The sequence below is a fragment of the Lithobates pipiens genome, unplaced genomic scaffold (genome assembly GCF_037356315.1).
Source record: "Lithobates pipiens isolate NorthernLeopardFrog02 unplaced genomic scaffold, aLitPip1_a1.2 Scaffold_8, whole genome shotgun sequence".
Classification (NCBI taxonomy): Eukaryota; Metazoa; Chordata; class Amphibia; order Anura; family Ranidae; genus Lithobates; species Lithobates pipiens.
Genome location: NW_027507903.1, coordinates 606,879,533 through 606,907,122, shown reverse-complemented (window position 1 = coordinate 606,907,122; position 27,590 = coordinate 606,879,533). Strand labels below are relative to the sequence as shown.

Here is a 27,590-nt window from a genome sequence, read left to right as displayed (position 1 = left end):
AAAAAAAACATATGATTTTATTTACAAAACCAAAAAAACATTACATGTGACAGTAAAAAGGTAATACACAGTGCCCCAGAACCAGAACACTAAAAACAAGACAAAACCTATTAAAGATACAGAAAAAAGGAGGAGATTCAAGCTTGAAAAACTCACATTGGAAAAATAAAAAAGAGAATTCACTTGGCTTTGCATGTAAAAAGGTCTTTAGTTCTCTCCACCCCTTGAGCTGGAGAACAACTGATCCCAGTGTGTTAACAGCCAGATGCCACCAGGGCTTGCTGGGATATGTAGTTCTGCAGCAGTCACAAGCCAGCAAGGTGTTAGACTTGTTCCAGCAATCATTCTGCTCATTCACCGATAAAAAAAAACAAAAAAACACTTGCGCGCCCAATATATATAAATATCCAGAGTATTATACAGCACACCATCTTTTCCCTATAAACATGAATAGCTGGCCCCATATTACCCCAACTCATATACACGTAATATGTGCAGCACACCCCACAACCCATCAGAGCGCTCCATTCAACAGTATATACATTTGATGGAAGTCAGGAGCCGAGTTGTGTCATGTGACCAGGTTACAGGTATGAGAATGTACACATCACTGACGGGGGGCTATTTGGCCACAACGGAGTCAAAGCTTGGGGGCATAATCCGACGAGAGTTGGCACGCACCCACGGGTGTTCCATGACGCCTTTGAGTGGCAGGCGGTGTAACGGGTTGTATTTTAAGAGCTTGCCGATGAGGTCTTTGGATCCTTCGGATAGGAAGGAAGGAAACCGTAGGTCAACCTAGGAGGAGGCAGAAAAGAATGTTATATACTTATAGGATCAGCAGAAAGTCAACTGCAGGCAAACTAATAATTATACAGGAGCAACTGTACCTGACCAAGGGATTTGTATTTCTGTCCATTCAGTCTTAACTTTTACACAGCCCCGTCTAGTAAATCGGATCTTTCTCTGCTGCACCTAAAACCGGCAGATCTTGTCCCTCCCCCAGCCTGTGACTGCACAGTGAAAGGAGAAGCAGCAGGATAAGCTCTTGCATCTGCCCTCTCCTACTAGCATTAGCACATTACCACAGGAGTGCTGCCAATCAGCTTCTTGTGTTGCTTCTCCCTCTATGCGTCCAAGCCCTGCTGTACACAGCATGGCAAGAGAAATATCAAGTCAAATGTAGGTGCTTACACCGCACTTACGAAATTACATTATGTATTAATCCCTTGTGGACCGCCCACTGTACATTTAATGTGACAATGCAGCCGCACTGCGCCAGCTCACATACCTAGTACATGACCTGCCACTCCAAGCTCTGGGGCAAAGGCACAAGTATCTATAGTTTTGCAAATATCAAAAAAGCCTTGATGGGTGGATGCCAGCCTGGGCGCTCCTAGGCAGGCTGCATTTGTATGTAAACCACCCAAGACAACACCCACATGTGATGCTAACCCTACATAACTGAAATCCAATCAATGAAGGTGGTGGGCCAGAGTCAGACTGGAGTGGAAAAGGATGCTGGGCGTCCTCCAGCCAGGACATGAGGCAAGCTGATTTGCTGCAGCATCTAATGCACATTGTGAGAAGCTCACAGTGTACAGTGAAATCAGAGCAAGCCATTTCAGTAGGAGAGGAGCTGGTGCAACTGTGCAAGATAGAAGGGGAAGGCTGAATCTTTTTAAAGCCAGCACCCTCGGGTTGCTTCTATACCCTTATTTGGTTTGATTGATCTTCTGAAAAGGCCTGAAGTCCCATTGCTTTGATTCAGACTTGTAGGCACCGCTTCCAGAGATCAGTCCTTTATGCCTGCTGGCAGATCAGTGACACCACACACTCCCCATTAAAATCTGTGTTTAACCCCTTTGAGCCAGCGCCTGCTGGCCCTTTAGGTTTGCAGAATGCTGGTAGGTCGGGCTTATAGTCATGTGACCGCCATGATTGGTGGTCATATAATCAGAAAAGCTTCCGATTGCAGCAGAGAGCTTTCAGTTAGCCGCCAGTAACTGTGCCAGGAGCACGCTCTCGGCACAGCTCTATTGCACTGCACCAAGGTACGGTGTGTATGTTTGCACTGGCTCAGCACGAAGAGGTCAATATCCTCAAAGTAGATCTGAAGGGAGACGACCAGTGACGTACGAGTGGTTATACCAGAATGATGGCTGCAGCTCCCAAAACTTTTTTATTTTTTTCTTTAGAGTCGGCAGTCCGCTCTTTTGTAAAATAAAAGCAATCGTAGCTGCAAACTAGCCGCTGTATTGCTTTATACAAGAACCCTCCCTCCTAATGGCTTTACTGGGATCTCCTGTCCCACCAAAAGTCCCAATCGATCAGCCGGATGACCGAAGAGCCACACAAAGACCCCACATCTCTCCATAAAGAGGACCTGTCACAAAAGCAGGTTTGCATTCCTTGGGACAATTATGGTGATCCCATTTGTCCCACATGTGAGGTATAATTGTGAACATCAGATCACTGGCAACAATTCTAGCACCAGACCTCCTGTGTAAAGCTTAAGTGGTAACCTGTAAAAGGTGTCTAAAGCATTATTGTATAGTAGAATTTAGTTTGTGGCATGGGCGTTTGCAATTTTGAAGCGTGCTGTGTTCAGAATCTATTTACTCAGCGTAACACCTTTTTTTGTTAGAAAGCTAGAACACCCAAACATGTACAATTCTCTATCTCTATCTATAGCAGAGGACCTAGAGCAGTGACGGCAAACATTGGCACCCCAGATGTTTTGGAACTACATTTCCCATGATGCTCATGCAACTCTGCAGTGTAGTTGAGCATCATGGGAAATGTAATTCCAACACATCTGGGGTGCCAAGGTTCGCCATCACTACCCTAGAGAGAAAAAAAAATAAAAATGGTGGGTTTTGCAATTTTATGTCACAGTATTTGCGCAAATGTTGTGCAACATGAAATTGCAAAACCCACCATTTTATTCTCTAGGGCCTCTGTAGAAATCAAATAAATACATTTTTATTTTTGCAATGTAAACAAAAAGTAAAATCCTTTTCTCTATAATTCACCAAGAGACACAGCTTCTCTTTAGACCATTGGGTTGTTACGCCACCTTCATGAGAGGACTAGGCATTACATGTTCTAGTTCTGCCCTTGGGTAGAAATGCCTCAGCATGCTACTGCAGCCTCAGTGCATCAACAACAAGCAGTATAACATAAAGAAAAATATGAGGGGTGGGTGCTGTGTCAGACGGTGAATTACAGAGAAAAGGTTTTTATGGAGAGTACAAAAAGAAAAAAAAAAAATTATATTTTCTCTTATATTTCACCGACTGAAAGCTTCTCTCTTTAGACTATTGGGATGTCCCCAAGCAGTGGCAAAAAGCAAAAAAAAAATAAAAAATAGGTAAAAAAAATATTGTATGTGCAATTGCCATTATACCAGCCGCCTGCAAAACTTTGCAGCCAAAACAGGCAGCCGCCGATTCACTGACATCTACCTTGTAAAAGTGATGACCAAGTCGCCCCTTTACACACTTGAGTGACAGACAATTGATGTCGGAAGGTCCAAGACGTTCCGATTGTCCTTGTAGCATGGGCTGTGACCGGAAAGGGGGCACCTGGCCCTTCAAGGCGTAGGCTTGTACTATAATCTGTCTAATCCACCTGGAAAAAAAAAAAAAAAAAAAAAGTGGCCGTCGAGACCGCCATGCCTTTAGACCAGTCACCAAAAACAAACAAGGAGTTTGATTTCTGGAAGGGAGCCGTGACAAATACCCCACAGAGCCCGAACCACGTCCAGGGAATGGAGGGCCACCTCCTTAGGATGTGTTGGCTTAGGACACACAGATGGAAACACAATGATTCATTGATGTGGAACGCCAAAAACACCTTTGGCAGAAAAGACGGTTGCGGACGCAACACCACCCTATCCTGTGGATAACCAGATAGGGCGAATTGCAAGACAAGGCCGCCACTTTCTGGGAAAGAGTCAACAGGGGAATCTGATATATTCAAATGGTGGTTTCTGAATCGCCGCTAACACCACTAACATCTGTCGATCCGGGGACAACGGAGATTTGTCCCATTTTGTCAAAATCTCCTTCTGCAGGACTCTGGTGTGGAACTGGGCATATGGTACTGCCTCGAAAGGAGGCCACCTCGAGTCCCAGGACTCGCATGCAGAAGCGTAGCGACAACCACTTGCGGTTCATCAGCAGTTTGACAGCAGCTCTGAGAGTCTGCAGCTTGTCTGAAGGGAGAAACACTCTCGCTTCCATGGAGTCCAGCAACAAGCCTAGGTACTCCAAAAACGCTGAATCAGAATGATCATCGACTTCTTTAGGTTCAATAGCCACCCAAATTCCTGCAGGGTCTGCATGGTGATCGCCTCCTAACTCTGGAGGTGGCAGATGCTCTCAGGAGGAGATTGTCTAGGTAACCCACGATCGCAATCCCACGTTGTCGCAGCAGCAGCACCAAAACAGGAGCGAATACCTTGGTAAAGACTTGGGGGGCCAAACCAAAAGGCAAGAGCCACAAACTGGTAGTGGGCTTTCCCGACTGCAAATCGCAGAAATCTGATGCTGAAGGCATATGGGTATGTGCAGGTACGCATCCTGGATGTCCAAAGACGCCAAGGAGTCCCCTTGATGGAGTGCAGCGACTACGGAGTGAACTGATTCCATTCTGAACCCCTGTACTTTTACAAAGTGATTGAGGGCTTTTAGGTCCAAGATTGGACGTACCCCTTCCTTCTTGTAGACTACTTACAGTTTGAGTAGAACCCTTGGAAATGTTCCGATTCCAGAACAGGTACTATCACCCCACGAGTCAGCAGCTCTTACCGCCCCCCAAGAGTGCCTCCCGGCGAGCCAGGAGTACGGGTATTACTGAGAATGTGCAAGATCTGGAGGTGCATGTTGGGTAGTCAGCTCCACAGAAAGCCAGGAAATAAACACAGGAGGGCTTCAGATGCCCACAATTAAAATGTAACCTGCCCGCTTCTGAGATCTTCACCATTTGGAGTTACCATCTACGTACATGCGAGTTTCCCCAGGAGAGGTTCCAGTCAGAATTGGTGGGGATTTTGCGAGCCATCCAGCAGACCCAGTTGCATATTTAGCGAGCATTTACAGCAGGGATCCTCAAACTACGGCCCTCCAGCTGTTGCGAAACTACACATCCCATGAGGCATTGTAAAACTCTGGCATTCACAGACATGACTAAGCATGATGGGAATTGTAGTTCCTGAACAACTGGAGGGCCGTAGTTTGAAGACCCATGATTTACAGGCTTCCCTCTGGTAAGCATGCATTTTTATTGGTGATCAGCACAGTTTGTTGGTGAAGGAGGATTACACGTTTGATATCATTTGAAGGAGACATTCCTCTCACTGAAAGGACTTTTATGTGGACTGTTTCACTTTGGGTTGTGGGTTACTGTTTCACTTTTTTTATGTATTGGTGCCCTTTTTTAGATTGATTCAGTCATCTTTTTTCACCCTCATTGTTTGTCACATATCAGTATTGTTTATCAATTTGTGCAATTTTTTATTTATTCACCATTTCTCTACTCTTATCGTTCACTATTAGTAACATTCATGAATTTAGTGTAATACTTTATTACTCTTTCTATATGTTGATGAATAAATTTGGGAAAACAGTCACTTATTTTTATTTAATTTATCTATCATGGTGATGGTTTGTATGTTGTGATAACATCAGTAATTCCGATTCAGCCGGGTGGGAGCATTTAGATAGCGCAGCTACACATTTTTGCGTTTACTGATATTTTGGATGTGCATCACATCTTGGTAGCTGCAGCTATATGAAGTTAGGTGAATTATTCTTTTTTAGATTAGGAGCGCAGTAATTTTAAATTTTTCTGGGAGTACAGGTATGTTGGAGGGGAAGAATCTGTTTTGCGGCCAAGAGAGGAACTCCATCCTGTAGCCGGAGGAAATCAGATCGCAGACCCATTGGTCGGACAGCCGAGAGGACCACCGGGCTGCAAACTCCCGAAGGCGACCCCCCGTGCGGTAGCACCTTTGCTCGCAGGCTTGTGGTTCCAGGGACACTTTTGTCCTTCAGAAGCCATCCATGTCGGGCTGGGGACATTGGCTCGAAGCTCCGGGTGGACGCTTTATAGCACCTTGAGCTCACGCACCGCCTCCATCTTGGCAATAAACAAATTGAGGACCGCCGACAAGGCGCCCAGGGGCACTGCACATTCTGCAGGCGAACCGGTTGCAATTGCCTTAATTTCGGGGGAAGAAACACCCGTTTCTGAAGCCATTCTGACCATACCCTATCTGCCACCTGTTGGGGGACTTAGTTCAGTGATTGTCCCATCCTCCTTACTGCTGCTGGCTGAGGGGCTCTTTCCCGCAGGACTCGCCGCCCTGACAGATTCTGCGCTGTCCAGCAAGTAGTGCCCGTGTTCTGACAGCTCCCAGGTGCAGAGGAATTCGCTCTGTCTCATTCAAAGCTGCTGCTTATGGGGCTGAAACCGCTCTGCAATGTGCTTGGGCTCAAAGAAAATGGCTGCCAAGCATCCAGCATAAGGACATAAAGCGCTGAGAAAATGGCCGCCGGCCTACAGGGACACATGCTGTCTCTAGAGAATGCTGAAAAACGTGCTTTGAGAAAATGGCCGCTGGGTGTCCAGTATAAAGGACAAAACCACAGGGAAAATAGCCGCCAAGAAACAGGAGAGCATGCTGCCCCTTGCCCATACCCAAGATGGCCACTGACACTGAAAAACCATGAGGTACAGTGACTGAAAATGGCAGTGATCAGCACTGCAGAGATCACAGACACAGCCTCGCAGGCACCTCCAGGGAAATATAAAAAAAAAAAAAAAAAAACACACCACACACACACACACACATCACCGGACACAGCCAGCCAGCCAGCGCAGCCCCCAAAGGGGTGAGAGCCCCTGTAAAGGCACACACACAGCTCAGCAGCATCCCCCACAGGGTGGGAAGATAGCGACAGGGAGAGAAGAGAGGGACCACCAAATCGACCTCCCAGGGAATGCCCAGCCCCACAGAGGCAGGGAGAGCTGTACTTGCCAGTCCTGAAGAGCTGGGAGACATTCCATCACAGACCCACTCTCTGATCAGTACAGGGTGGCTGCTGGCCTCGGCACACTGTGATGCAGACATCAGTAGCCCGGTCATATGTGCGCACCCCAGAGCATAAAAGTTCATGACCACCTCTGGAGCTGAGATATGTTGTGGCCAGCCTAGCACGTAGCTGCGACCTGCACACGCTAGCTGGCCAGGCTAGGGAGACTACAAGGATAAGGGTATCCAGCCTGTCACCCAGCCAGCTGTTTATAGCAGATCACAGGATCATCTTGTGCAAACAGCTTCTGCAGAAAAAAAATAAAATAAAAAATAGAAACAATACAGACCGATGGGCCAGTCAGGGTTCCTAGGTCCTTCTCCTTCACTAGGCAAATTAAAACGAAGGCTGCAGTAGCATGCTGAGGGGTTGTCAGCTAAGGGACCACCCCTTGGGCGGAACTAGAAAGTTCTAGTTTTATTATCACATGTTAACATGTAATGCCTAGTCCTCTAAATAGAGAAGCTGTGCCAGTCGGTGAATATAAGAGAAAGCTGGTTAAATGCTTCCACAAAGCTGCTCAAAACTGTACAAATGCTTTGTAAAATCCGTCTGTAAGCACTTCAAAAGCACAAACTGTAAGGGTAAAGGTGGCTGCTATGATCTCCCCCCCCCCAATAAGGAAGGTAAAAGGTGGCTGCTATGACTCCCCCCCCCCATAGGGAGGGTAAAGGTGGCTGCTATCAGCTACCCATCTTCTATCAAGCAGTGCATGGAGCAGGCCTGCAAGCTATGCGGCTTATCAGGGTGTAACAGTGCAGCTGGAGCTGCCAGTGAAGACCCTCTGTGCTGTGGGTCAGCATCAGATTTCCCATCAGCAGGACTGGGACAGTTTGGGTACAATGTAGGTGGTGTACAGAATGAAAATTTTGGTACCGAAAATGCAGGATGCACTTGACCAAAAACTGAAGACGACCGTTTAACAAATAGATTTTTTAATATAGAATTATATTTTGTTCGACTTTAGGTAATATCATGAATTTCAATTAATATGAATTTGTCGGCCATTATTGCCCATTCTTTAGTGCAAGTAAATAATGCATCCCTTTAAATCAGAGGTCTCAAACTGGCAGCCCTCCAGCTGTTGCAAAACTACAAGTCCCATCATGCCTCTGCCTGTGGGAGTCATGCTTGTAATGGTCAGCCTTGCAATGCCTCATGGGACTTGTAGTTTAGCAACAGCTGGAGGGCTGCCAGTTACAGAACTTTAAATTCTATGTCTTCATACTGCTCTGTTCTTCCACTGTGTTAAAAATCCTGCTTGTTGCATTTTTTTGGGGAAAAAAAAAAATAAAAAAAAAAAAATCTCCCCTTAGTAAACGCAGCAAGAACGCATCAATAATGCACCCGTGTTAGGTTTCTGAATTGCATGACCTATGAAAAACATAAGCACAGTAAAATTGTCTGCGTTTTCAGCACCTTTATAAATATCTTTCAGTTATCGGCAAAATGGTGATGACACCATTTTCAGCTGACGTAGCGGTGTGCATCTCTAGTACAATGCCTTAAACCAGCTTCAAATTTGAGTGCGATTACCTTTGTTTTTAAAAACTTTACATTAACTGCACCAGGAGCCCATGCGCTGTCTTCCTTTGATTTATTTTCAGCTTCTGGTGTCCCGCTGGTGTGGAAAGCAGGGTTACCCAAGATTCAGCTTCCTTTCTTCACTACCATTGTATAAGTGCTATGGACTCAATGTGCAGATAATTTCTAGTCCAAGCACAACACTAGTTTATTGTGCAAATAAAGTGACAACACATCCTTAGATTTTACAAATCCAAATTCCCTTCACCAGCTCACCTTGATTATTCTGCGGTGTGTCTCAGTGTGGGTTGGGCTCTCGAAAGGTGGCGACCCGACCAGGAGCTCGTAACAGAGAACCCCGGCACACCACAAGTCCACCTTCTCGTCGTGGGTCCTCCCCTCCACCATCTCTGGTGGCAAATAGTCCAGTGTGCCACACATAGTGCGCCGCCTGTAACAGTATAATAGGGACTTAGTACTGCTCAACAGTATGTACCCTGTTTTGGTCTCAGTAGTCACTGTTCCGTAATCCCTGCCCGGCAGTTCGCGCACCGTACCAGTGCCCCTAATATCCCTTGCCCAGCAGTACGCTCTCCGTACCAGTGCCCCTAATATCCCTTGCCCAGCAGTACGCTCTCCGTACCAGTGCCCCTAATATCCCTTGCCCAGCAGTACGCTCTCCGTACCAGTGCCCCTAATATCCCTTGCCCAGCAGTACGCTCTCCGTACCAGTGCCCCTAATATCCCTTGCCCAGCAGTACGCTCCCCGTACCAGTGCCCCCAATATCCCAGCAGTACGCTCCCCGTACCAGTGCCCCCAATATCCCAGCAGTACGCTCCCTGTACCAGTGCCCCCAATATCCCTTGCCCAGCAGTACGCTCCCCGTACCAGTGCCCCTAATATCCCAGCAGTACGCTCCCCGTACCAGTGGCCCTAATATCCCAGCAGTACGCTCCCCGTACCAGTGGCCCTAATATCCCAGCAGTACGCTCCCCGTACCAGTGCCCTTAATATCCCAGCAGTACGCTCCCCGTACCAGTGCCCCTAATATCCCAGCAGTACGCTCCCCGTACCAGTGCCCCTAATATCCCAGCAGTACGCTCCCCGTACCAGTGCCCCTAATATCCCAGCAGTACGCTCCCCGTACCAGTTCCCCTAATATCCCAGCAGTACGCTCCCCGTACCAGTGCCCCTAATATTCCAGCAGTACGCTCCCCGTACCAGTGCCCCTAATATCCCAGCAGTACGCTCCCCGTACCAGTGCCCCTAATATCCCAGCAGTACGCTCCCCGTACCAGTGCCCCTAATATCCCAGCAGTACGCTCCCCGTACCAGTGTTCGTAATCCGTGCCCGGCAGTACACTTCCTATACCGGTGTCCGGGTGGATTTGATTTAAATCATAATTTTTAAAGAGCAACTGTTCTGACCCGCAGCAGGAATAACTAAATTATTATGCATCTGATTTTTACTCCAAAAAGCATTTTTTTATTAAAATAAAATGATAAAAAAATTTTTTTAAATCATTGATATATATCCACCCTGCCAGTGTCGGTAATCCCTGCCTGGCAGTATGCTTCACATACCAATGTCCGTAATCCCTAGCGGCAGTATGCTTCATATTCCGAGTCCGTCACTGTCCAGCAGTATTCATCCTATAGCAGAGTCTCACAAATCCCTGCCCAGCAGTATGCCCCTATATTTCAGGCTCAGAACATACCTGAGTGAGGGGGCGTGAACCGACCAGCCAAAGTCGGCAATCTTCAGCTCTCCCTTGTACCCCACCAGAAGATTCTCCGGTTTGATGTCCCTATGGATAACCTTCCTCTCATGGCAGTATTGGAGAGCATCTGCAAGCTCCTCTATACACTGAAAAAGAAAACGAAGAATTCATAGAATACAGAACAAATTACTTCTCTCTGCCATTATGTATGTATGTATGTATGTATGTATGTATGTATGTATGCATGCATGCATGTATGTAATTTGGCAGCTGTATTAGATTTCATATTTCAGGCTTTTGTTGCTTTAAATTTTCCCCTAATAAAACTCGCATTAGTGCAATGTTGTACCATTCATTTTGAATAGCACCTCGGCTCCAAAAAACACATGCAAAAGACGGCCCATTTTTGGATGTATTGGTGCATTGCAAGGCCATTCATTTAACCACTTCAGGCCCCGGAAGGATCTACCCACTTCCTGACCAGGTCAATTTTTTGCAATAGGGCACCGCATCGCTTTTAGGCGACAACAGAGCGACCGTGCGATGTTGTACCCAAACAAAATTGATGTCCTTTTCCCCCACAAATAGAGCCTTTTGGTGGCATTTGATCACCTCTGCAGTTTAGGGAGCGACAATCTTGGGAAGAGAAAAAAATAAAATAAAATCGCAATAAGCGTATATTAATTGGTTTGGGTAAAAGTTATCGCATCTACAAAATAGGGGATAGATTTATGGCTTTATTATTTTACTAATAATGGCGGTGATCTGCAATTTTTAGCAGGACTGCAGACAGATCGGACACTTTTTTTTTTTTGGGACCGGTGACTTTTATACAGCGATCAGTGCTATAAAAATGCACGGATTATTGTATAACACTGGCAGGGAAGGGTGTTAAAAGGAGATTTATCTTAATACACACTATGAATCAAGATTAAAAAAACAGTGTGTAGCAGCCTAACATCTGAGCAGCCCATGTGACTATAGAGTCACACGTGGGTGTATAGACAGTGGTGAATGACAGCCCACTCCATCCTTCCACTAACCAGCTAAACACAATGGGTGCTGAATATTACATGTAGATTGATGGAGACTTCACCTCCCTCTCATTCTAAGACACATCCTGTGACTGGCAGAAGTCTACTCACACCTGATTATTTCTAGAAAATAAAGATTGGATTTCAAATATATATTTGTATAAAAAAATTAAACAGTTTGATATTTTTACACTGTATCCCAAATGCTCCTCCTGCTTAGGTTTCCCTGCAGACAGGCTAGGAGAGAGTTGGGTCATGTGACAGCTGTATATTGATTAGGAAAAGTGTACATAGATGTTATTTTACGTTATTAAATTACAGTGCCATCATCCACATACAGAAAGGGACAATTCAAATGAAACTGTGTTTAGTATCACTTTAAAGAGGAATTCCAGCCTGGGGAAAATAAAATGAAAAATCAGCAGCTAGAAATACTGTAGCTGCTGACTTTCAATATAAGGACACTTACCTGTCCAAGGAGCCCGCGGCACCCCAAGCTGATCCATCGACTCCAGGTGTATGTGTCGGCACTGCGTCTTCACAGTCCATTACCTACAGTGCGACTCACGCATGCGCAGTGCTTTCTGAATGGTTCCGCTGTCTTCTGGGACCTGTGCGTCTCCCAGAAGGCAGGTGGGGCCAGAAGTTTTGTAGATCACTGCACAATGACTTGGCAATCTTTCACGGAAGTGGGAGCAGATACCCGATTTTGACAGGTATCCACTCCCCACTGAAAGGTGCCAAAAGTGCGTACAAATAAGAAGACGCAGGTGTGCCGAGAGTGCACACCCTGCGTGCTCCCGGAACAGTTCCTGGCGGCTAATGAAAAGCTCCCAATTGCTTCTTGCGAGCTTTCCAATCATGTGATCGCCATGAAGGCCAATTAAGGCGGTCACATTACCATAAACTCTAATTAAAATGAAAAAGTGTGGCGCTTAGGTGGCAACAAACCACATGAACCAGTAAGGCACTAATTCAAGCAAAGAAAATTACATACACTTAAAAAAAAAAAAGAGAAATTATGTGTAAATTCCGTTGTATATTAAGAGATCTTACTCCCAGGTGGAAGAGTGCATGAACCTCATGCACACAAAAAGTTAAGGTAAATGAAATTAATTTAACATATACAGTCCATCAAGTGAACGTCTAACAGTCCTTGAAATGTGTAATATCAATCACAATTCCAAACTTGAGGTGACGTGAAAAAAGGTGAAATTCAACTTCTGATGTGTAGAATAATACCACCACCACCGTGATAAAGAAGGGGAGAGGAGGCTTACCAAATGACGTGGACTCAGAGGAAGGCTTACGCCTCTCGAGTCATATGGGCCTGTAGGTAAGCAAACCAGATAATCGTACATCTAGTATGTAATCTCCCGCAAGTCTTCAGGTCATGAAATCATCCGTAGAGGACGGCTGTTTAGTTGAAACGCGTCGGGTGGACCCCCTTACAGACATCGCTACTTTCTGACTATGTTATTACGATTGAACCAAATGTGAGTGTAATTTTATTATTATTTTTTAATAAATTGGATGTTAAAACGGTATCACGCTATGCTAGTTTTCTACTTCCATGGTCTTTGATACCTGAGCCCCCTATTTTCGTGGGATGAGCACTATAGGAGGATCGCTACGGATGATTTCATGACCTGAAGACTTGCGGGAGATTACATACTAGATGTACGATTATCTGGTTTGCTAACCTACAGGCCCATATGACTCGAGAGGCGTAAGCCTTCCTCTGAGTCCACGTCATTTGGTAAGCCTCCTCTCCCCTTCTTTATCACGGTGGTGGTGGTATTATTCTACACATCAGAAGTTGAATTTCACCTTTTTTCACGTCACCTCAAGTTTGGAATTGTGATTGATATTACACATTTCAAGGACTGTTAGACGTTCACTTGATGGACTGTATATGTTAAATTAATTTCATTTACCTTAACTTTTTGTGTGCATGAGGTTCATGCACTCTTCCACCTGGGAGTAAGATCTCTTAATATACAACGGAATTTACACATAATTTCTCTTTTTTTTGAAGTGTATGTAATTTTCTTTGCTTAAATTAGTGCCTTACTGGTTCATGTGGTTTGTTGCCACCTAAGCGCCACACTTTTTCATTTTAATTTTTGTATGTTACTGTGTAGTCTTCAGTAGTGTTGGCAGCTGGGTAGAACACATCTTTTCACAGCGCAGTATTTTTTTTACACCTTTATTCCTTTGGTCACATTACCATAAACTCTGCCTTGCAGGAACCAAAACCTCTTGAAGGGCAGCGAAGCATCGGCGCAAATGAACAACCACCACACACTAAGACTCCAAGGATTGAATAGGGCCCAACACTTCCTGCCCTAGGGTGACCACACTCATATTCTGTATCTTTAGATAACAGTTGGATTGCAAAACACCTCTCCCTATTCTTTTTTCCCCCAGAACAGTGCAAAGGAGTTCTGTAGTCTTCGGACATAATTAAGAAAAATGTAACCATCGTATTTAAAAATCGGCGTATAACATGCACCCCCCCCCCCCCCCCTTAAAAATCAGGGGAAAATCGTGGGTGCGCGGTATACGCCGATCCCGGCCGATTGTAAGGAAATGAGCGAGTGGAGCCGAGATACACTAATCCGAAGTACACTCCGCTTTACTCTGCTCCTGTCGCAGTCCCGTCCACCTCCACCGATTGCGAGAGGAACGAGCACCGCCGACATACAGAAAGCCGAATGTACTTTGGCTAGTCTCGGCTCCTCTTGCAGTCCCGCTCCCAACTGTGAGCAGAGCAGAGACTAGCCGAAGTACACTCTGCTTTCTGTATGTCAGCGGCGTGCACTCCTCTCGCAATCAGTGGAGGTGGGCGGGACTGCGAGAGGAACCGAGTAAAGCCAAAGTACGCTCGGCTTTCTGTATCGTGGCTCCGCTCGCTCCTCTCCATTGGCGCCAAATTTAAAACAGGGTGTGGCGTCATATTTTGCGCCCCATCATAGAATGCTTGGGAAATGCTGCAAAGAGTCGGGCAAGGCAACAAATGGACACTAACAAGACTGCATTGATGGGAATTTGAATGCAAGTTTTTCCTTAACCTCCACCTTCAGGTGCTGAAAGCGGTACAATAATTTTGTATGGAAATTTGGCGTTTTATATTGTAGGCCTGTAATCCATATACATACAGAGAGAAAATATATATAACAAATAATATAGAGACATGGTAAGCAACCCCCTACATGGATCCTGCGATGGGATCCCGAGTTTGGCTCGGGAATACCACTTATGGTAATGAAATCTCATCCCGAGCCAGACTGGGGAATACCGCCAGGGAGGCTACACTTTCCTCCTAAACTTGGGGCGCGTGTTATACACCAAGAAATACGGTAATATTACAACACAGAAGTAGAACACACAGAAAGTTATCAGCCGTCAAGGTTTCTGGGAGGATCAACAGCTATGAAAATAACTTTCAACTACACGTTTTAAACAGTGAGGGGACCTTAATGGCCAGCAGAGCACCCACTCTGGTCAGGAGTGGTGGTTTATGTCCTAAGCCAGAATTCCAGACCCACCATCACAAAATAGACTTCTTAATGTATTTCTATGGCACATAACATAGTCCAGCCTTTCCTAACTGGTGTGTTGCCAGAGGTCCTCAGGTGTGCCGCGGGATCATGGGGGAGAAGGGCTGTCAGATGTGGATGCCTGCAGCGTGTAGGGCACCCCATTAAATTTCAATGGGCTTCCCTATCCGCAGGAAAGGACTTTTTTTTTTTTTTTTTTATTGCGCTGCACCAAAAGGCACCCCTAAAGAGCCGAGCCATTTGTCTGTTGGGAACCAAAATGATTTTGCACACATTCCACGACACACTGCAATGTGAAACAAGCCTTGGACAACGGTGACTCAAGACTGAAAATACTTTCAAGAGCGTCCCAACTGGAAAAAGGTTGAAAAACACTGGGTTAGTCCGCAAGTGCAGCCAATTACCCTCAGGCGAATGGGGGGCCTCATGAACAACATTGACTTGGGACCCCACAGAGATCTGAAGACCAACCCAGGTTTTGTATTGCCTGGACTCTACATTCATGTCAGTTGGCAATAGGCAGCCACAGCATTTTCAGGTGAGGTCAGCAATGGCTGCCTCGGTTTCTCTCATGGTGGATTACTACAAGCAACTTGCTTACCGTGGCGCTCCTCTGCTCATCGAAGCGACCGCATTTCTGCAGCTCCTTGTACAGCTCTCCCCGTGCAGCGAACTCCAGCATCAGGAAGATACGTTTGCGGTCATGAAAGTAGTTCAGTAAGCGGAGAATGTTTGGATGCCTGTGGAAGGATATACAAGGAGTAGATGATCAGATGGGTTTGTGCACCAAAAACACAGCGATATACACGTTTACAGCATGTTTGTGTTCCAAAGCCTTTAACTCTTTCACTGCCAGAACAGCGAAAAATTATAGTACCCAAATTGAGCGTTTTTGTTCCTGCGTTTAGCAGCGACTAGCTGGTTGTTAAGGAGCAGGCTGATAAGCCGGCCGCCATGTCCTCAACAACTGATGGCGTATCAGCCATTAGTGGGAGTCCCATCCTTTCCCTACTCGTCCCTGCACGAGAAATGTACGCCAAGGGCCTTAGACTGCCTGACCCAAGGTGGCTGCATCACATGGGGCAGCAACATCCAATCGGATGGCTTCCCCAGTGACCCAGGAAAACACAGAAGTTCCTCTTGACTTCATCTCCAAATGCAATACCACTGCTGTCGAGCGCCACCTATAGTGGAAAAAAAAAAAAAAAAAAAAAAAAAAAAAAAAGGACTGCACAAGACTCCGAATCCCAGGACATAATGAGATTTGTAGTCTCAGTGGGCAGAAAAGAGCAAAAAGGAAGGAAGATGCAGTGTAAAAAAAAAAAAAATATATATATAATTATATATAATAATTTTTATACAAATTTTTCTATTAATAAGTGGGGCCAAAGCTTTTCTTGTCCATACTTTTCATCTGGGTCACAGGAGTGAACTTACTTGAGCTCTCCTGTGAACCAGAATTAGCCCGCTGTCAGCTGACGCCACTGAGCTGCTCCAGGCTCTGGAAGGATCGCACCAACACCATGATCCACCCAGATACCCGACTGGTAGGCTCACCCTCTTAGCACTCTGATGAGACCCTGTGCCAGCTCCTTTCACCCCCTCCCCAGCACACCAGTGAGCACTGAAGGGGGAAGAGCATAGAGCTAGTGACTAACAGTCATCATCTCCCTGTCCAGAGCCAACCAAGAATTGAGCGATCAGTGGCCATGTTATCGCTCAGCTCTTGGAGCCAGTGGGGGACAGCCTGCAGCCATCAGACCAATGCTGCAGCCATATAGGAGTTTGTTTTCTTTATGTCTCTGTTAATCAAAAATCTCATTAGCAGTTGTGCCCAACTACATAGGGCTATTGTTCCAATTTGATCACCTCATGGAGTTCTTTAACCAGTTGCCTATTGGACACCAACCCCCTTCCTGCCCAGGCCAATTTTTCAGCTTTCACACATTAAATGACAATTGTGCTCTCATGCAATTCTGTATCCATATGAAGATGAAACGCCGTCAATAGAAGCCCTCCCAGAACTGGATGACTGCGGTTGTCGCCTTCTTCCGGCTATAGTGCGGTCAGCAAGTGATTAAAAGCAAATTTGCTGTCCCCTCGACGTTTCAATAATAGAGCAAAGCTGGATTCACACCTAAGCATTTCTTGTGCTTTTTGCGCTACAGAACGTGGTTTCATAGGAAACCATGTTAAATGGACTGTACTGCAAATCTGCAAAATGCACTAAAAATACACAGGTGTGAATCCAGCCTAACAGACCCAGAATAAGCATACATTCCATAAATCTTCTCTCTAAAGCAGTGGTGTCCAAACTGTGGACTGGGGGGCCGAGCGCAGCCTTTTACATGCCTTTGTCTGGCCCATGAGGTACTATTCCCCCCACCGACACCAACGATGGAGCAATAATAATTCCCCCAATACCAAAAATGGGATGTTTGTTCCCACTGAGGCTAGGGCATTTTCTTCTCCCATTGGCCACAGTACAGCCCCCTAAAGCAAGTGGGGGGGGGAAAAAACAAAACAAAAAAAAACACCCCCCAGCATGACATCCAGGGGACTAACATTCTCAAAAGGAGGGGTCATTAATGGCAGCTCCCATACTTTATTACACTACAAAGATCCCACCACCTTCATCAATTATCCAGAAGTCACTTGTTTGTCTAGAAATACATAGATTTGCAGTTTGAAAATCCTGCTCGTCACAGGGGGGAAGACTTATTAAAACGAAAGCATGCAAAATCTGGCACAGCTCTGCATGGAATTCAATCAGCTTTACAATTATATTGTCAAAAACTTAATTGAACAAGCAGAAGCTAGAAGGTGATTGGTTACCACGCACAGCTACACCAGATTCCAGGTGCTCCAGTTTTAGTAAATCTCCCCCATCAGGAAAGATTGCCAGTGTACCTGAGATGAGACTGGATCTCGATTTCCCTCCTCAGTTGATGTTCCACCCCTTCCTTCTCCAGCTGGGACTTGAAGAGGACCTTCAGAGCCAGGATGTACTTGGTCTCCTTGTGACGGGCCAGGTAGACGTTCCCGAACTTGCCTTTACCCAGAGGACGGCCAATCTGAAAGTCGCTCAGACAGAACTTTTTCTGGCTAAAAATTGGTAATATAGAGGAAGGAAATAATAATCCAGTGCCACAAAATAAATAAATTAGATTGACTTCTGTCAGACGGGAACCTCCATAGGCGGGATCAACATTTGTGGTAGGTCCCTCCTGCCCCTGAACCCCGTGTGCATGGACACAGAGGCATTTAGAAGCAGGAAATAAGTGGGGTGGGAGAGAAGGGAAAAGCTAAATGCCCCCAAGAGCATCATCAAGAACATCCAGTGTGCATGAAGCTTTATATGGCTTAAACCTTTACCCTGTTGCTGTACCCGATTAAAGAGACCCAGTCACCCACTTGCAGGTACAAGAACAGAAGGATCAAGTATATAAAATGTGCACCTTTAGTGGTTTTCCTTTCCATAAGGCTCCATTCACACTTGTGCAACTTATGCAAAGGTGGACATGAAAGTCTCATGACAAGTCATTCCCCATGTTTTCCAATAATAAGCATTCATATATGTGCAACATTAACCACTTGCCTACCAGGCATTTACACCCCCCTTCCTGCCCAGGCCATTTTATCAGCGCTGTTGCGCTTTGAACGACAATTGTGCAGTCGTGCAACACTGTGCCCAGTCAAATTTATATATTTTTTAATCATTTTCTTCAAAACAAAGCTATTGGTGGTATTTAACCACTTAATCCCCAGACCATTTTGCAGCTAAAGGACCAGGCCCCTTTTTGCGATTCAGCACTGTGACGCTTTAACTGACAATTGTGCGGTCGTGTGACGTGGCTCCCAAACAAAATTGCCGTTCTTTTTAGTCCACAAATAAGAGCTTTCTTTTGGTGGTATTGAAACACCCCTGCGGTTTTTATTTTTTGCGCGATAAACCAAAAAATAGAGTGACAATTTTGAAAAAAAATTTATAAAAAAAAAAAAAAAAAAAAAAAAAAAAAAAAAAAAAAAAAGCATTTTTTACTATAATAAATATCCCCCCCACCAAAATTTTTTTTTTTTATATTAAATATATATATATATATATATATATATATATATATATATATATATATATATATATATATATAGTTTGGGGGCGATCGTATTCTTCTACATCCCCCCCCCCAAAATAAATTGCAATAAGCGTTTATTGGTTTGCGCAAAAGTTATAGAATCTACAAAATAGGGGATAGTTTTATGGCATTTTTATTAATTTTTTTTACTATTAATGTCGATCAGCAATTTTTATTGTGACTGCAACATTATGGCGGACACGGACAATTTAGACACATTTTTTTGGATCATTGGCATTAACACAGTGCAATTAAAAATTGCATTGATCACCGTAAAAATGTCACTGGCAGTGAAGAGGTTAACCTTAGCGGGCAGTGAAGGGGTTAAGTGTGACCTAATGTGTGTTTCTTACTGTAGGGGGGCGTGGCTTGGCGTGTAACATCACTGTCGTCGTTCCCTATGACAGGGAACAGACGATCAGTGACAGCCTCACTATGAAGCACGGGGAGAGCTTCGTTTACACTTACCTCTCCCCGTTCTTCAGCTGTGAACAGATCGTGGGACACCGGCTGGCATCACTAATGGGCACTGATTGCTGCCACTGTATGCTGGCATTGGTGGGCACCGATTTGTGACTTGTTTTTGATTGTAATCAGGGCACTGATGATCAGTGCCCCGATTACATTCGTAGATGTCCCCTGCGAGGAGATGCCACTGATCGGCTCTCCTCTCTGTCAGTGTGAGGCAAGGAGAGCCAATTACCGGCATCTCCAGGTTTACATGTGATCGGCTGCGATTGGACACATCCGGTCACATGGTTAGAGGCGCGCACAGAGATCGGAGTCGCGCCGTGTCCTAGCAACACGGCATGGCCGCCGCGCAAGAGCGGCCATTCTGGGATGCCGTCATATGACGGCGTCCTAGAACAAGAGCCGCACCGTTCGCATTTGATGGCGGGCTGGCGACAAGCAGTTAAAAGTTGCAGCAACATGAAAGTAGTTCATGCACTACTTTGGTCCAAAACGCTTATGCAACTCGAGGGCCACAGACTTCAATGGTAACCCTCAAATGCTGCATGAAAGTTGTTCCCGTTATACAATGCAAAAGTTGTACATTCTCTGATCAAAGCCAAAATCGTATCCAAGTTACGTCACACTTGCACTCCAATGTCAGCACGACTTAAGGCCCGTACACACGGTTGGACTTTTTGACAACAAACATGCAAATTAGCTGTTCTGGAGCAACATCCGACCGTGTGTACGCTCCATCGGACAAACTTTTTCTGTTTTCATCGGACTTTTGTTGGCTGTGCGAACGGACAAACTTTCTGGCAACAAAAGTCCAATGGAGCAAAGTCCGACCGTGTGTATGCAAAAGCATCGGACTTTTGTACAAGGTACAAACACGCATGCTCAGAACCAATGCAAAAGATCAGACTACAATACAGAAGTTGACCAAAGGTGGCGCTGGAGTCATTGAACGTCCTCTTTTGAAGTGGCCTCAGTACGTTGTGACGTCGCTACGTTCGTGTTTGTTGTCAAAAATTCCGATCGTGTGTATGCAATACAAACTTGTGGACCACGCCCTTTGTACAAAAGTCCACGGGAAAGTTTGTACAAAGTCCGATCGTGTGTATGGGGCTTTAGAGTCGCACAAGCATGAATGGAGCCTAAATGATTTGCTATTCACTTGCAATGTATTATTGAACTTACTAGAAAATGTGATTTCTGCAGTAACAATTCCCCATTACAGCCTCCGCCCCCCCCCCCCCCCTCCACATTATAGACTTGACAGTAATTGGACATTCCCAGAGAAGACGTTGCTGGCCCAGCTCCTCCCCATACAAATGTTATGTACTGGACAGGGAAAGCATAAAGGGGAATACTATGTGGCATCACTTGGGGCGATAGCTCCAAGTCTGCTGACATCATATGCAATGTGTCCGGGGTTTTGGATGCCTACACAAAAAGGGGGCATTTCAGTAAAGTACCTTGTGCACATTTTTTTTTTTGCAGCAAAACAGACTTTGCAGGGTTTGTGGGAAAACGTATGCTCGGTGAGAGCGGGGACCTTTTAAAACCAGTGACCATTCTTCCAGAAGAGCATATGTGAGGTCAGGCACTGATGTTGGACAAGAAGGCCTAGCTTGCAGTCCAATTCATCCCAAAGTTGTTCTATCAGGTTGAGGTCAGGACTCTGTTCAGGCCAGTCAAGTTCCTCCACCCCAAACTCGCTCATCCATGTCTTTATGGACCTTGCTTTGTGCAGTGGTCCAAATCATTTGGTGGAGGGGAGATTATGGTGTGGGGGTTGTTTTTCATGGATTGGCCCCTTAGTTCCAGTGAAGAAAACACTTAGGGCATCATCATACCAACACATTTTGGACAATTTCATGCTCCCAATTTATGGGAACAGTTTGGGGATGGCCCCTTCCTGTTCCAACATGACTGCACACCAGTGCACAAAGCAAGGTCCATAAAGACATGTATGAGCAAGTTTGGGGTGGAGGAACTTGACTGGCCTGTACAGAGTCCTGACCACAACCCAATAGAACACCTTTGGGATGAATTAGAGTGGAGACTGCAAACCAGGCCTTCTCGTCCAATGTCAGTGCCTGACCTCACAAATGCACATCTGGAAGAACGGTCAAACATTCCCATAGACACATCTCCTAAACCTAGGGCATGCAATTAAAAATGAATGTACAAGAAACACAGGAGGAAGTCTGACTCTTCTGAAAGGTGCGGTACCGTGAAGTTAAAGCATTACTAAACCCACAACAGTAATACCAGTCTGTATATGCAGTGAAGCATGCTTGTTATACTCACTGTGGAACCTAAGGGGTGAAACTTCTGCACTGTGTAAATAAGCTGTTTGATCCTGTCTGCTCTGATCCTCCCCTTCTTCCACAGTACTCAATCCATCTGCTGATAGTACCGAGCCTTGGGGCACTCTGCACATGCTCAGTTTCACGTGTATTGCTAGACAATTTTTTTTTTTTTTTGCAGTGTGTGTGTGTGAACGGTACAGGGCCAATCAGAGGGTCAGGGGCCCTGTAGCCTTATAGGACAGTCAGAGTAGAATGAAAACTCCTCCTACAAGCTTTAACCAGACACTGATAGAAGTCACAAGACTGCTATATACTGCCGATGAGAAAAGGTAATTAGCAGTTTATATTAAAATAATTGAATTTCCATGTACTGTGGGAGATCCGATATAGTGAATGCAGGCTCCTGGGTTTAGTATCACTAACAATTAGGGGGCACCTCTGTACTTCTGTTAAACGATTGTGCATTTCTCTGCATGTCAGGAAAGGGTGCGATTTTGCGTTCCTGGCATGTGGAAATGTGAATCTGACCTAGAAAGGTAATAAAATAACGTGGGGGAGGGCGAAGGGGTTAGCACCAGATTTCTTGTGATCCGTTCAGCATTTCTATGATGTATAAAGATGGGAATGTCACAGAGTTAGACGGACTCACCTTTCTATTGGTTTGTCAAGCTGACTCTCAGGCTGGTTCTCAGTTACCGGCACCCGGCCGGCCATCACTGCGGAGGAAAGAAGAGACGGCGGTGACACCTCTGCCATAGAGCCGCACAACATACCACCCCCCAACATACACCCCACCCCCCGCAAATTTACAGAACACAATATACTGGAAGAAAGAATACTGTATTTTAAAGCACAACCCCACTACGTTTTTCTTCTTCTAGTTTTAAATCCCTTCCCTGTATTTTGGTAATATTTCAGAGGAATTAAATGGCCAGAAAAGCCATATACTAGAGTTTGGCTTTAAAGTAAACCCGTCATGAAAGCGTGTGTGTGTTTCTAATTTTGTATCAGGACATCAGAAATGATTGGTTAGAAGAACCACAGGAACCCATTGTGTGCATTGGATGCAGCATACCTCCTCCGCTGGTGGAGCTGGTGGCCGAATGGCACGGCTCTTTCCTCACCACCCTCTGCGCCGCTGACGCACTGGACGGAGTTGTGAACTGCGGAATAAAATGACAGCTTATTACAATCTAGCAAGACAAAACACGGCCAATGTGGTCAGATGTAAACTCAGGCGACAGGACGGCCCTCTATATAATGCCCATCAGGGATTCCACACAGTTAAAGCGGAGGTCCACCCTAAAATGGACCTCCGCTCATCGGAATCCCCCCCCCCCCTCCGGCGCCACAATCGGCACCTTTCAGGGGGGAGGGGGGTGCAGTTACCTGGATAATCCAGGTAACTGCACCCACTTCCGGGCTAGCTCTCTGCGGAACGGGGCGCACGTTACGCCCTGTTCCGCAAGCGCCCGCCCCCTTCAGCAAGTGCCCCGCTGCCTGCTGGGAAACACACAGCTCCCAGAGGCAGCGGGGACCGTCTGGATTGCGCCGCGCGGCTCGCGCAGTAGGGAACCGGGAAATGAAGCCGAAAGGCTCCATTTCCTGATTCCCATACCCAAGATGGCGGCGGGACCCGGCAGCCGAGCGAGCGATCGGCTTCGGGTGCCGACATCGCGGGCGCGCTGGACAGGTAAGTGTCACTATTTAAAAGTCAGCAGCTGCAGTATTTGTAGCTGCTGGCTTTAAAAAAAATAAAAATAAAATAAAAAAAAAAAAAAAAAAAAAAAAAAAAAAACGCGGAGTCCCGGTGGACTCCCGCTTTAAAAAAAAATTATATAATAATAATCTGCTGTAGTTCATTGGTCTCCAAACTGCAGCCCTTTGCCTGTCTTTATATGGCCTTCAGGAGTCCACGCTAGGCCTCCCACCACACATGCCAATGAGGGGACACTATACCTCCCACGGACAAGTACATTATGCCTCCATTGCAAATGGCGAGGACACTGTCCCTCCCACTGAGCCACCCCCTGATGGGAACACTATACCTCCCACTGACGGGTACATTATGCCTCCCGCCACACATGCCAATGACGGGAACACAATGCCTCCTACTGACAGGTACATTATGCCTCCTGCCACACGTCAATGAGGGGACACTATACCTCCTACTGAGCCAACGGGAACACTATGCCTCCCACTGATGGGTACATTATGCCTCCCGCCACACATGCCAATGAGGGGGACACTGTACCTCCCACTGATGGGTACATTATGCCTCACGCCACACATGCCAATGAGGGGGGACACTGTACCTCCCACTGAGCCAATGGGAACACTATACTTCCCACTGAGCCCCCCTGACGGGAACATTATACCTCCCACTGACAGGTAGATTATGCCTCTTGCCCCACATGCCAATGAGGGGACACTATACCTCCCACTGAGCCGACGGGAACACTATGCCTCCCGCCACACATGCCAATGACAGGCAACACTATGCCTCCCACTGAAGGCTACGTTATGCCTCCCGCCACACATGCCAATGACGGGGACACTATACCTCCCACTAAGCCCCCCAGGTGATAGCACAGAGCCACCATCACCTGGCCAGTACAGCCAGGGGACACATCTAACCAAGCAGATCTGTGCTCAGTTGGATGCTGTGAATGGCGGGGGGGGGGGGGGGTCTAAGGTCTCTACAAAGATTATCCGTCACCTACCCAAAGTTATCATATGCAGGTTTATTAACCCCCTTGTGATAGCAGTCAGGGGAGGAAGACCTCCGTAACCCACGTTGCCCCACATACATGAGCAAACAAACGCACCACCAGGGTGCACGGGTGTAAACCACCGCACATGTGACATCGCCACAGAGTGAGAACAATCATTGCAGCACAAGACTTCCCTGTTTAAATTGGAGTTCCGCCTGGAAAAATTAAAATTCAGTCGCCGCAAATACTGCAGCTTCTGATTTTTAGACCCCTTTCACGCTGGGGCGCTTTAGTGCTTAAAAAAAATAAATAATAATAATTAGTACCTGCAAAGCGCCCTGAAACCGCCGCTGCTGTGTGGAAGGGGCCTCAATATTAGGACACTTACCTGTCCACAGAGCCCACAACATTGGCACTCAAAGCTGACCCGTCCCCTCGGCTTCAGGTGCCGACATCCTTACCAAGCCTTGTGGCTTCACAGCCCGTTTCCTACCGCTCACGTGCGAGGTGCATTCTGAATGGTCCCCGCTGTCTTCTGGGACCTGTGACAGCAGACTTCGCGATTTTCGCCGCTATTGATTGCTCAACAATCACAGGGGTGCCATTAAGAAATAACGCCAAACGCGCCACGGAGGGCTCAGATTTGACCAAAGACACGAATAGACCGGTCAGTTTTTTTATTTATTTTTTATGATGGAAATGAACGGACACTCCATGCGGGTCTATGGAGCGACGGCTGTCAGCATGTCCGCTGTCATCCAATCAGACATATGGCAATACGTTTGCCATCCGTCCTGGGGGATCGGATGAGATCTGATGAAGACGGACACGCTGTCCATTTTCGTCCCATCTCTCCCAAAAAAAAAAAACCCCTTCAAAGCGTCATCCAAAAAAGATTTTTTCTTCTATTGGAGTACCATTGGCTTTTATTGGTGGTATTACAGGTGCACATAGTTTGAAGACTCAAGGATGTATTTACTACAATACCCAAACATGCTTGGCACTTATACATACATACATAATATATACACACAAAAAAGTTTGCACTATAATTCTATATTTTCCTGAAAATATGTATAATATACAGTTGGCGGAGATCACTCGGTGCACAAAAATCGCACCGGTCGCTTTGTCCTGGTGTATAGGACATGGGCCTCCAGGAAATCCCTGGAGAGTGCAGCCTCTGGTACAGAGCTCTACATGGCAGCCAATCAGCTTCCAGGTTTCATAGATGAAGTTGAAGTGAAGAAGCTGAAGCTAGACGCTGATTGGGCGGTGGTGAGAAGCCAGGAGAGTGGCCGATGATTGGGATAACACAGGAGGAGACGTCTCTCCCCCCGGTATGGCGGCTCCGGGGTGCCGCACTCACTCACCTTGTAGAAGGGGTTGACGTTCTCCTTGTAGGACATGTTGCTGATCAGAAGAGGACACCGGTGATAATAATCCCCCGAAAACGATCACCGCCCCTCCTCCACCTCTTCCCGTTAGTTGATCGCCGTCCTGATCCTCCCGCAAACGCAACTCTGCAATTTCAAAATCCCAACCGCCGCCGCCTCTCGCCGGTCACGTGTCCTACCTGCGCGTTCCCCGATTGGCCGCGGCACGACAGCCTCGTCCTCTCATTGGCCAGCACCAGTTTAAACCCCGTGTCCTGCAGCCTAGCGCGATTGGTTTCGAGTCAAAGGAACGTTCCGATTGGCCAGCCGCCTTTCTCCTTGCCCGCGACCTCCCATTAGAGCGAGGGTGGGCACGTGACGTCGGCGCTGTCACTGGGCTCAGGTGGGCGGGGTCAAGAAAAAAAGAAAAAGCCGCGCCGCCATTTTCTCTGCCGAGCGAAATGGAGGCCGGGCCGGGGATGGGGTGTACGGGAACGGGTACCTTCTGATCTGGCTGACTAAGGAGGAGGAGGAGGGGGGTGTGGCTGCACCGTAACTACGAGAACAGCGAAGGAGTGTGATAAGAACACGGGTCTCATAGGAGATAACAAGATTGATTGCCCCGGCGAGGTGGCTCATGGGAAATCTCTGGTGTTTATTTGCTGCGCAAAGCATTCTGGGACTCTTGCAACCAATCAGTCGCCATCCAGAGACCACACTCATGGTTGTCAACAAACTTTATTTGTTCATCATTTGTGAACATCGATAAGGGGTTGCCAGAGATTGGGCTTATAATGGCTAATGATTGGTTACACAAACAATCAGTGACCAACAACCGTAACGAGATAGCAATGTTCGCTCGTCAACAAACTTTATTTGTAAGTCTTTTGTTAACATTAACCACTTCCTTCCTGGGCATATTCTGTCATTTCTCTCCCTCATGTAAAAAAATAATTTTCTTTTTGCTAGAAAATTACTCGGAACCCCCAAACATATTATTTATATATATATATATATATATATATATATATATATATATATATATATATATAGTTTGTTTTTTTTCTTAGCAGGCGCTCTAGGGAATAAAATGGTGGTCATTGCAACTTTTTATCTCACACGGTATTTGCGCAATCATTTTTCAAACGCATTTTTTTTTGAAAAAAAAAAAAAACAGTTTCATGAATTAAAAAATAACAAAACCATAAAGTTAGCCCGCTTTCTTTTGTATAATGTGAAAGGTGAAGTTACGCCGAGTAAATACCCGACATGTCACGCTTTAAAATTGTGCACACTCACGGAATGGCGCCAAACTTCGGTACCTAAAAATCTCCATAGGCGATGCTTTGACTTTTTTTACAGGTTGCCAGTTCAGAGTTACAGAAGAGGTCTAGTGCTAGAATTGTTGCTCGTGCTCTAACGCACGTGGCGATACCTCACATGTGTTTTTTTTTTAACAGCGTTTACATATGTGGGCGGGACTTACGTACGCGTTCGTTTCTGAGCGCGAGCTACCGGGGACAGGGGCGTTTAAATTTTTTTTTTTTTATTTTACTCAGTGTGGTTTTATCCTTTTTTCACATATGTATTTTTAATTCAATAAATGTTAAAAGTCCCAGTTTCTCTCTTTCTATGTTATTTTAATTCACTTAA

At 46.1% G+C, this 27,590-nt stretch overlaps 1 protein-coding gene across 1 annotated transcript; it reads right to left on the bottom strand.

Annotated features, from left to right (window-relative positions):
- AURKB (aurora kinase B) lies at positions 1 to 26,118 on the bottom strand. The gene is made up of 8 exons (XM_077470602.1): positions 25,935 to 26,118; positions 22,923 to 23,010; positions 22,497 to 22,563; positions 17,854 to 18,048; positions 15,545 to 15,683; positions 10,344 to 10,492; positions 8,901 to 9,075; positions 1 to 798 (listed from the first exon to the last, which is right to left on the bottom strand). Exons 1-8 carry the CDS (start codon positions 25,968 to 25,970, stop codon positions 622 to 624), a joined length of 1,026 nt encoding a protein of 341 aa, XP_077326728.1. The 5' UTR covers positions 25,971 to 26,118; the 3' UTR covers positions 1 to 621.
- Between the last annotated feature and the right edge of the window lie 1,472 nt (positions 26,119 to 27,590).

What these genes read in the sequence shown, in the direction of transcription:
- AURKB (XM_077470602.1), bottom strand. Translation starts at nt 25,970, where the DNA reads ATGTCCTACAAGGAGAACGTCAACCCCTTCTACAAG. An exon ending in ACGTCAACCCCTTCTACAAG is followed by an intron (nt 23,011 to 25,934) that starts GTGAGTGAGTGC and finishes TTTATTCCGCAG; the next exon opens with TTCACAACTCCGTCCAGTGC. An exon ending in ATGAGCAGAGGAGCGCCACG is followed by an intron (nt 10,493 to 15,544) that starts GTAAGCAAGTTG and finishes TTTCTTTTTCAG; the next exon opens with TGTATAGAGGAGCTTGCAGA.